The 10,361-nt window shown below is 36.9% G+C and overlaps 3 protein-coding genes across 6 annotated transcripts; all 3 read right to left on the reverse strand.

Moving 5' to 3' along the window:
• Positions 1 to 2,590: 2,590 nt before the first annotated feature.
• On the reverse strand, positions 2,591 to 3,827 carry LOC113291649 (putative golgin subfamily A member 6-like protein 3). Its single transcript, XM_026541164.1, has 2 exons — positions 3,072 to 3,827; positions 2,591 to 2,990 (listed from the first exon to the last, which is right to left on the reverse strand). Exons 1-2 carry the CDS (start codon positions 3,777 to 3,779, stop codon positions 2,820 to 2,822), a joined length of 879 nt encoding a protein of 292 aa, XP_026396949.1. The 5' UTR covers positions 3,780 to 3,827; the 3' UTR covers positions 2,591 to 2,819.
• LOC113291628 (pentatricopeptide repeat-containing protein At2g17033-like) lies at positions 3,631 to 5,687 on the reverse strand. 4 transcript variants are annotated; one of them, XM_026541141.1, is made up of 3 exons: positions 5,395 to 5,687; positions 4,183 to 5,308; positions 3,631 to 3,766 (listed from the first exon to the last, which is right to left on the reverse strand). In XM_026541141.1, the coding sequence occupies exons 1-2, from the start codon at positions 5,659 to 5,661 to the stop codon at positions 4,184 to 4,186; spliced, it is 1,392 nt and encodes a 463-aa protein (XP_026396926.1). In that variant the 5' UTR covers positions 5,662 to 5,687; the 3' UTR covers positions 3,631 to 3,766; position 4,183. The 4 variants fall into 4 exon arrangements, with proteins under 4 accessions (XP_026396926.1, XP_026396932.1, XP_026396939.1 ...); XM_026541147.1 differs by having other exon boundaries at positions 3,659 to 3,779; XM_026541154.1 differs by lacking the exon at positions 3,631 to 3,766 and adding an exon at positions 3,894 to 4,035.
• Positions 5,688 to 6,049: 362 nt separating this feature from the next.
• Positions 6,050 to 8,685, reverse strand: LOC113330639 (thiosulfate sulfurtransferase 16, chloroplastic-like). The gene is made up of 7 exons (XM_026577467.1): positions 8,528 to 8,685; positions 8,346 to 8,444; positions 8,133 to 8,246; positions 7,890 to 7,963; positions 7,546 to 7,616; positions 7,405 to 7,458; positions 6,050 to 6,355 (listed from the first exon to the last, which is right to left on the reverse strand). Exons 1-7 carry the CDS (start codon positions 8,593 to 8,595, stop codon positions 6,284 to 6,286), a joined length of 552 nt encoding a protein of 183 aa, XP_026433252.1. The 5' UTR covers positions 8,596 to 8,685; the 3' UTR covers positions 6,050 to 6,283.
• Positions 8,686 to 10,361: the final 1,676 nt, after the last annotated feature.

Raw genomic sequence — 10,361 nt, forward strand, 5'->3', positions numbered from 1 at the left:
CGTACCCGTTTGCAAACTTAAGTGGTTTAGGTTCTTAAATCGGTTAAGCATGATTTCATACTCATGAACAAATACATTTATATATTAAGGAATGCAATATTTGCAAACCGTGGTTAAAATGTTCATGAACTAATTCATTTGAATCAATCCGATTTTGCTTCAATTGTATCTTGTATACTTCTAAGATAATAGAAACAATTGAAAAACTCTATGAGTAACATAATTAGATTCATTTGATTATCAATTGATCTAGAAGTGTTAAGATGAACAAGGTTAAGACAAAAGTGTTCATATGGCTAACTTCGGTTAACTGTTATTGAACCAACTCAATATACACGTTTAGGTACGGTTACCCATATCTAAATGAAGGTATATTTCATTTGTGTGTAACAAGATAAAGATCATCTAACGGTGGAAAGATATTAGCTTGAATCTTGAATCAGGTTTCGTCTAACGGTGGATATTAATTGCTTTGTTCCAAAGTTATCAAATCCTGATTTGAAGACTATATAAGGGAGAACTCTAGCAACTGGGAAACCTAATCCCCACACCTCATGTGTGATACTAGTTGCGAGTAGATTCGATTCTCCTTTAACCTAGGTTTTTCCTTAAACCATTATAAATTAACGACTTAAAGACTTCATTGGGATTCTAAAGCCAGACCCAACTATTTTCTCTGTAGTTGTGTGTTCTGATCTTACTTTGTTTTATCGTATTGAGTACTATCTTCTATAAGATTTTCTCGAGATTTATCTCCGATGGGAAAGATAAAAAGTAGTCACAAACATCTTCGTCTCATCGTTTGTGATTCCACAATATTTTGTTTTGCTACTATACGATTAAGATTATTGTGAGTTGATTGATATTTCTAGGTTGTTCTTCGGGAATATAAGTCTGATATATCAATTGGTTCCTGTTCACCTTGATTTATCAAAAGACGGAACAAAACTCGTAGGTTTATCTGTGGGAGACAGATTTATCTATACAATAGAATTTTCTGTGTGAGACAGATTTGTTTATCAAGTCTTCGAGTTTGGGTCGTAGCAACTTTTAGTTGTGGGTGAGATCATCTAAGGGAATCAAGTGCGTAGAATCCTGCGCGGGTTCAGAGACGTAAGGAGTGTAACTGTACCTTGATCAATGTGATCTTGATTAAGGCTCAACTACATTCCAGTCTGAAGTTGACTTGGAGTAGGCTAGTGTCTATAGCGGCTTAACACAGTGTGGTTTTCAAATATGGACTAGGTCCCGGGGTTTTTCTGCATTTGCTGTTTCTTCGTTAACAAAATTTCTGGTGTCTGTGTTATTTCTTTTCCGCATTATATTTTGTTATATAATAGAAATATCACAGGTTGTGCGTAGTTTGATCAATTACAGAATCCAACCTTTGGTTGTTGATTATATTGATTGACACTTGAACATTTGTCTTTGGTACCGTTCAAGTTGTTTCACATAATAATCAGGCTCACGGATTTCTATCTGTTTGATTTTCTGATTACATTGTGAAACAGAGATACAACTCTTGGATATATTTTCATTGTTGAGTCTGACTGTCTAGTTGATTCTCTTGGAATTATATTGGAGTTAGTCCATACAGATTGCCGAAATGAAATATTGGGTGTGGTTGTTAGACCCCCGCTTTTTCACTAAATATCTAGGTAGTTGATTGGGATCTATGAGGACACAGAAGTACGAGGGGGAGTGGGGAATATCAATTATTACACTGTCTTTGATTGGTCAACCAAGAAAAAAAAGTTAAATTCGTATATTTTAAAAAATGAATAAACACGATTCTTCTTTGATGCGATTGAAAGTTACGATGTGAATGTCTTCAAAAAAGAAGAAAAATTGGTGCAAATCGTGCGGTTTTAAAAACCATGTTATGCACCTATACATACATCACATAATAGTGGCCTGCCTAATACTTGCAATATATTATGTTGTGATGCTAGCTATGACTCAGACACTAATAAAGAAGGTTTTGGTCTTGTATTAACTGATTTGACAGGGTTACTTGAAGGATGCAAGCTTATCAAAGGAGTAGCTAGATCAGTGGAAGAAGCATAATGCATTGCCATACTGGAAGGAATCAAATAGATGGAAAACAAAGGCATTAGCACATTCTGCAAAGAGTGCAATCACTTATTTGAAGAATAATAATCACCAACGGTGTTAGTTTAATCAAACTATTTTAGATGATTGTCAGTGTCTTTTGAACAATCAAAGGGTCATTTGAAGGATGCAAGCTTATCAAAGGAGTAGCTAGATCAGCGGAGGAAAGGAATCAGAATACATTGCCATACTAGAAGGAATCAAATGGATTAAAAACAAAGGCATTAGCACATTCTGTATTAGTAGTGATGGAAAGAGTGCAATCACTTATATGAAGAATAATAATCACTAACTATGTTGATTTAAGATGATCATCAGTTTCTTTTGAACAATATTTCTTTTTCAAGAATAAATTACGTTAATACAATTTTTATCTCCATAGCTAATAAAACAGCGAAATATTGTAGGATAAAAAATGAAATAGGTGAACGGTCAGGTGAAAAACCTGACTTTCTCCTAGATATGTAATCTCTTTTTTGAAATAAAATCCTCTTGGAAAAAAAGAAGAAAGATATATCATTGCTATACACTAGGATTATTACTGCTTGTATTGTCTAGCACACACAAAACATACAAACAAATAGATAATAGTGATGAAATAATAGCGACATAAAACAAGAAATTAAGGAGGAATTCAGTGTGGTCTGAAGTAAAACACTTATCCAGGCCTTCAGGGGAGTTGATTGATTTAAGATGAAGTATATACATTAATCATCGCATGTCTTCATGAGTAGCTGCCTGGATCGCACCCGCACTTGCAATCGTATGAGGGCACCCATGCAGTGCAGAGCCATTTGTTGTTGCTTTCTCGCACGCACTCCACGAACCAGAGCCTGCAGCTTCACTAAGCCCCTTAGTGCTCGAAATGCTCGTCTTGCCTGTTTAATTTGATTCGATATGAGAAATTTTAAAAAATCTCTAACTGAATGAATCCAAAAGAGGAAATACTATTAGCATACCAGAAGACCTCTGAAGAAGGATTGGATCTTTATAGCTGCAGTACGTTTTTCTTCGCATAATCGTTTTTGCTTTTCGATACGTTCTTCTTCTTCACGTATCTGTTTTTGCTTTTCTATGCGTTCTTCTTCTATGCGCAACTGCTTTTGCTTTTCGATGCGTTCTTCTTCTTCGCGTAATTGCTTTTGCTTTTTGATACGTTCTTCTTCTTCCCGTAACTGCTTTTGCTTTTCGATACGCTCTTCTTCTTCGCGTAACTGCTTTTGCTTTTTGATGCGTTCTTCATCTTCGCGCAACTGCTTTTGCTTTTTGATGCGTTCTTCTTCTTTGATACGTTCTTCTTCTTCTTCGCGTAATTGCTTTTGCTTTTCGATACGTTTTTCTTCTTCTTCGCATAATTGCTTTTGTTTTTCGAAACGTTCTTCTTCACGCAATTGTTTTTGCTTTTCTGCCAGCACTTCAGATGATGCGGCATCATCAGCAACCTCCTCTATCTCACTACCAACATTTACAACCTCTTTGACATCCACAGCTTGTTCACAGCTCTTTTCAAGTTCTTTTTGGACATGATCTTCCAAATCATCTTCTCTGAGGCTTCTACTGTTATTAATGTGAACAACAATGATCGTATTCTGATGACGAGACTTCCTAAACTTCCTTCCTACAGCACCCACACAAGTCCATCGCTTTCGAGCTCCTACACCACCCATCTTTGTTTCTCAATGTTAGTCTGAGATAGATGTTCTGTTATCTTTCAAAAGGGTGTACATATTGGTGTTCAAAGGAGGATTACTTCTAATTTAACGCGTAAAATTACTAGTTGTTGGAACCATTATCTAAAAAGGAAGAAAGAAAAAAAAAATTATTTCTGCCATGTCTTCAGAACCAGAACGTGGTGAGATGTATAATATGCCTATGTTTTCAAGCCGGCCTGTGAGAGTTTGAACCTTTCCACCACTCTCTAGTCTATCAAAAAACAAGTAAAATAACAACATACTTTCAAAGACAATCACATTCACAATAAAACAATGTCTTGCCTAAAAATTACACAAATCTAATGGCAGAATTCATCAAACTTAATTTACAAAGTTTAAAAGATAACACGAAAATCACCTTATTCGAGAGCTCTAGTGGCAGATAGTCTTGCAAGAGTTTCATTTGACACCACAGGACATAACCAGTCTCTTACTGCTTTTCCTTTCCCTACAAAACTTCCAATATCATTCTTCCTTCCAATTCTCATTGGACTTTTCAATCTAACCATCATTTCTGAAACCAAAGCTTTAACCGGAGATTTTCCCATAACACTACTATGTTTACCTAGCCCATAAACAACCCTAATCTCTGCCGGAATCACTACTGAATCTTCTCCTCCACCGTGAAACCTTGACTTTAACTTGTCCATCCATTCTAACAAGATCACGTAGGCAGTCCCCAAGTGCATTCCATGTAAATCCAGTTTCCCTTCTAAAGAATCCCATTTCAAATTCTCAAGTAGTACTGATGAACCATCTATTAGTTCTTGAACCAACTCCCCTTCCACTCTCTTCACATTATCGATCAATTCTTCGATTGAAAGAGGTAAAAACTCGGGTTCTTTCAACATTGCCATGATAGTTGGACATGAATTCAGTACAGAATTGTAAGTACGAACTGAAAATGGAACGTTCGAGTTCTTCATTTTCTTTATCCATACAACCATTTCAGATAATTCCTTATTAGCCCCGTACGAAGAAAGAACAATGTTTGAGCTGATTGTATCTAAAGTATAACCAGAATTCTCCATTTGATCAAGAACTCTTCTCATTTCATTTAACAATCCTAATCTCCCATATGCAAGAACAACAGACCTGAACTCGAAATCAGAAGGCTTAAACCCTTCTAATCTCATCTTCTCCATCATTTCCTCTGCATCATGAGGCAAATCCAATATACACAAACCATTAATCATCGATTCATAAGCTTGACGATTCAGAGAAGAAGACCCAGAGAGAAGTTTCTTTAAGCAATTGTAAGAATCAAAAACCCCTTTCTTAGAACCGTATTTCGAGTAAGAATTAATCAAATTACAGTAAAACAGCGCAAGTTCTCGCTCTTGAGAGGCTAATTTCTGAACTGAATCAGAAATGAGTTTTTCAGATACATCAAATTGTCCTTGATTCTCAAGTGAAGCAATGACAGTAGAGATTAATTTAGGGTTCCATTCGAACCAAGAAGCTTCAGTAATCCACTCGTACATCTACAATGAAAAATTCAAGAGGATTAGATAATTTAGTAAAATTGTAAAGATGTGAAAGGAGTGAGTGAATGATTTCGTTTGCTTACTGGTAGGGAGAGAGAAGAGTGATGTCGGATATCAGAAGAGAGAAGATGAGATAGAGTGTTGAGAGCAACAGATTTTGATGATGAGGCGACGAATTTGCGAATGAGGCGATGAGAAATGGTGGAATCTCCGCCGGCAGAGTCGATGGAGGAGAGGAGACGCTGGCCTTTCTTGCTGAGTGAACATACAATGGCGGCAGAGGGCTGGTTGTGGTGGTGGTGATGGTGGTGATTTCTCCATTTAAGGGACACTGACAATTGAAGAAGCATTTCTTTTTGTTTAGTTATCCGTTTGAAATGAGGAGAAACAGGGATTATTTTTTACTCGTCTCTCTATTTTAAGGCAAGGGTGGGCACACTCTCTCTACTATCGACTCATTTGCCATAGTTGCACCGGTGGGAACTGCCAATTGAATAGTCGGAATGGTTGGCAGGATCATAGTATATCTTAGTGATTTTGTACTCGTCATTAGAGTGACAGTGCCCAAAACAATCACGCCATGCTTGGTGCACGTCGTGGCTCCAGTTCCTAGGTATATCTTGGGAAGATGGAGATGCCTGTTCATGGATTGCAAATATATACTGGACGATGCGTGTTGTGGTGGTTCAGACCATTGCAAGAACCAAACACTAGAGGTTTTAAGAATGGGGTAACAGATGGAGGTGTAACCCATGTTTGCAGGTGCTTTGCCAAAGCTGATGCATCTCAATTTTTGTACATCTTATACATACATGATTTAGAATAACTATTTGGAAACTGAACTACTGAAGTAAGATTATCATTGTATTTAATCTCTTCCTCAGATTCAAATTATAATTTTTCTTGCACATCATCTTTCCTTATTCTTTGCCAAAAATTCGGTGTTCATTTGAGCAAGTCTTTGCCAATCATTTACTCAGTGGGAAGTCCATTCGCAGTCCATTCTGCGTATCCACCAGCTACATCAATTACACCGCTGAAACCCTGCAGAAAATTGGCAACAAACATCTCAGTTTTTTTCAATGTTTGTAATTGAGCTGTTTATAGGAAACACTATAAACAATGTTGGAGGTTTTATGAATTTTTGGTGCTCGAATCTAGAACTTCTTGACATACCAAATAACGTAGTGGTGGTTTTTCTTAGCTCTAAGGTACACATAGCAGGCAGGCTCCCTAGCTAAGATCTTAATCATTCAGCAGTTGTTAACTTCCACCACCACTGTGCATTCATTGCCAAATAATAAAGTCTAGCAATCAACTTTCAACCAACTCACAATATTAGATATACTTCAAACTAGAGGGGTTTGGCGTTGCTCACATTTTATAAATAGCCCAAAAGCTATGCAATTATCAGCTTTGGAAAGTTGGCACTTATTGAATATGAAAGATTTAAGCTGGAAGAACAAGTTAAAACTAGAACAACAGGCATCAACTACGTCATTTTAAACTGATAAAACAAATAAATAGATGTTAGTACAAGAAACACTAATAGCTAAACATACCATCTTTGGGAACTATGTTGAAGGTTTTATGAATTTTTGGTGCTCAAATCTACAACTTAAATAATGTAGTGGTGGTTCGTTCTCGCCATTTGCCCTCTTAGGTTCCAGTTCACTTCGAGTATGCCATCTTAATCTTAGCTCTAAGGTATACATAGCAGGCAGGCTCAATAGGTAAGATCTTTATCAATGAACAGTTATTAGCTTTCACCACCATTGTGCATTGCAATCAACCTTCAACTAACTCCAAACATTATATAAGATTCAAACTATATGCCCAAACGCAATGCAATTATCAGCTTTGGAAAGTCAACACTTGGATGAACACGAGAGATTTAAGCTGGAAGAATAAGTTAAAACAATAGAACAACAGGCATCAATTATGTCATCTTAAACCGACAGCACAAATAAATAGTTGAACGAACACCAAAAAAAGAATCTACGTGTACCTCATTGAGGTGGTGGTTTGTATGTAAAACGTTCCACTTAAAAATATTGCAGCAAAATAGTGTCTTAAAGCACTAGATAACTTACAGCATTTGAAAGATCAGCAACAGCCTTAAGGGATCTCATTCCTTTCTGACATCCCTGTAAAAAAAGAAGATTAAATGTCCCAAATAGAAGCATGTGTAAAGTTGCAAAGTAATTGGTAAGACATATAGTATGTCAACGTACCACTACAATCTCAGCATCCTCACCGAAATGTTTCGGTACTTCTTCCAAGAAATTAGGATTCTTCGCCATCCCTAGACGAAACAAAACAATTTTAATCAGCATGGATCTATGGATACTGTTCTCTTGATAGGAAAATTTTGGATAGGCAATATACTTAAGATGGGAAACAACTTCATGGCAGAAATAAACTCGTCCAGTTTTAATGATAAAAACTTGCAATGCAGTAGAAATATTTTCCCGAAAAAATAATGTAATAATGAACTCCCTAAGCCCCCTTGACATCTATTGATCTACAAAGAATTTTCGATGTAGCATTGAAAACGCTCTCAATTTGCGAAACATACCGGCTCCCATTCTGAACAAATATGGAACATTTACAGCCCCTGGAGGATGTCCTGCAGCAAATTCTTCGGAAGTTCTTCAAAATCAACAAAAACATAGCAAATTCAATCAATCTTCCATACTCTATGTTAAAAAACAAAATCAAATGTTATGAACGCGACTCAAAAAGACTCCTCCGCAGATTCTTTTCAAAGAATGCTAACTACAAATGTTTATCAATTTTTAGAAGATACGTTTAAAATTACCTGACGTCCAAGTACCGGTGCGCCGCTTGGACAAGTTCATGAGCTACGCTAACATGTACAGATTTAGGAACCCTACTTTCTGATTCACTTGCAGCACTCGACATTGACATAATCCTACCATAATCACATAAGGTAGATGAAAATAAAAACCTTATCCAATATCTAGTAATAAACCTAATAAATCATCATTTCAGAAAGAGAAAATGAATTTACCTAAAATTCGATTGTAATCCATGTTTTCTTGTTCCAACAAATACTGGTTTTGGGTGCTGAGATTGAGCATTTGTATCAAGGAACGATAAATGCCTGAACCTATAGAATTGAAAGTAATTTGAGAGATATCAAACTGAGATTTCTTAGTAGAGATGTGGTTACTGTGCGTTAAGAGGTATTACCTGGTGAGATTTTGAGGACGAACAAGGAGAAGAGGAAGCGCGGATGAGATTAAGGATCTAGTTGTCATTTTTGATTACCATTTTTTACCTTATCTATTCATACACAAATACCCTTCGCATTTCTGCTCTTCAAAAACTGCAAAACTACTGTTATGGCATTCGAGTGCACATATGCACCTTAAGCCTGTCAGATTGCTATCATAGAGGTGTACATAGTAAAAGGCGCCCCGGACGCCTAAGAAGAAAAGCGTCCAAGGCGCCAAAATAAAGCTTACTTCTGTTGTTTTTTAAATCTCGGGCGCTCTTCTGGGGCGCCTTAGGCGCGCCTCGCCTTACAACATAGCATAAATCAAGTTTGACAATTTAGAAATGCATACTCAATGGGTCGTTAATTTATTATGCAGTCGAGAGTGTGGTAGTAGAATTGGATTCCGAAAAAAGATCTTATGTTTAGTTCGGAGAATTGGCCCGATTAAAGTGTAATTGCCAATGCTGCCAACCAAACACACTATTAGGCCGGTTCCTATGGGGGTGGCTAACCCACCCATTTGCCATGCCATGCCGGTAAACTGGTCGCGCCACTATGAGGAAAAGGATAAGCGATCGAGTCTCCACCTAGCGGTCGAGACTACACCGCTAGAGGTCTACAAGAGATCGCCAGATCTAGATCACACCGCTAACGGTTTAATCTTGACCGTCCACGGTCGGTGCTCTACAGCCTATAAATACCCCTATTCCCTTTAGTTTTCATTCATAATTTTTTTTTTCTTTCTTCCCTTCTCTAGAGCAGACCAGAGCGATTTTTTAAAAATGAGTAGTTCCAAAACAGATAGACAAAGGAAAAGGAACAAGAAAGAAAAAGGAAAATCTGTTGCAGATAGTGATATCGTATGGGTTCAGGATAAAGAGCACGAGTTCGCTAATGTTAGGCAACTAGTTGGATCTGGTGCAACATCTTCGCATTTATGTAACCATCCCAAGCGAGTTTTGTTACCTAAATTAAGAGGTGTGTGGTCTGAGCTAAGTGAAATTTATGAGTTACTCCCCGAACCTGTTCGAGAATCCTTGAGAAGATATCCTTGGCAGCGTTTATATTTCATGAAAGGCAAAAACCACAGGACTCAAATTGTACGAGTTATTTGTGAACGTTGGTGGAACACTACAAATACGTTCTTTTTCAAGGATTTCGAGTATGGTAAGTTTTATTTCTTCCATTCAATAGTTTAATTTTTGGTTCAGAAACAAATTTTAATTTTTAGAAATTCAACTTTTTAGTTTGATACAAATTTTAGTTTCACATAAAAACTTTATTTTTATGACCATGTTGTTTTTAGGGTTCACACCGTTAGATTTGTATATGTTGACTGGAATAAAAAGTCAGCGTGAAATAGTATAATTTAACCAATTAAAGTGGATATCAGAAGGAAGATGGAAACAATTACTCCCCTTGTACTCAAATGATACTGGAGGAAATCCAGAATCCAGAGACTTACACTTATATGGATTAGAGTGTCTGGGTTGAAGGCTTTTTTGAGCCGTTACCATGCCAAGGGGATAAACAGACCTGAAGATTATCCCGAGATTGAACGTATTTTTGTATTATGGATGTTAGGCCAAGTTTTTTTCCCCAGTGCTAGCACAGTGTCATTAATTGGTTTTCTGGAATCTTTAGAAGATTTAAGTAAAGCGCCAAATTATGATTGGGGTTCTGCAATTTTAGCTGAGCTATACATATGTCTCAGTGATTGCTCAACTAAGAAGACAGATAGCTTAAATGCATTTTTGGTCGTATTGGAGGTAAGAACTACTTATTAGATTTATTATCGATGTTATT

The sequence above is a fragment of the Papaver somniferum genome, chromosome 1, assembly GCF_003573695.1.
Source record: "Papaver somniferum cultivar HN1 chromosome 1, ASM357369v1, whole genome shotgun sequence".
Taxonomy (NCBI): Eukaryota; Viridiplantae; Streptophyta; class Magnoliopsida; order Ranunculales; family Papaveraceae; genus Papaver; species Papaver somniferum.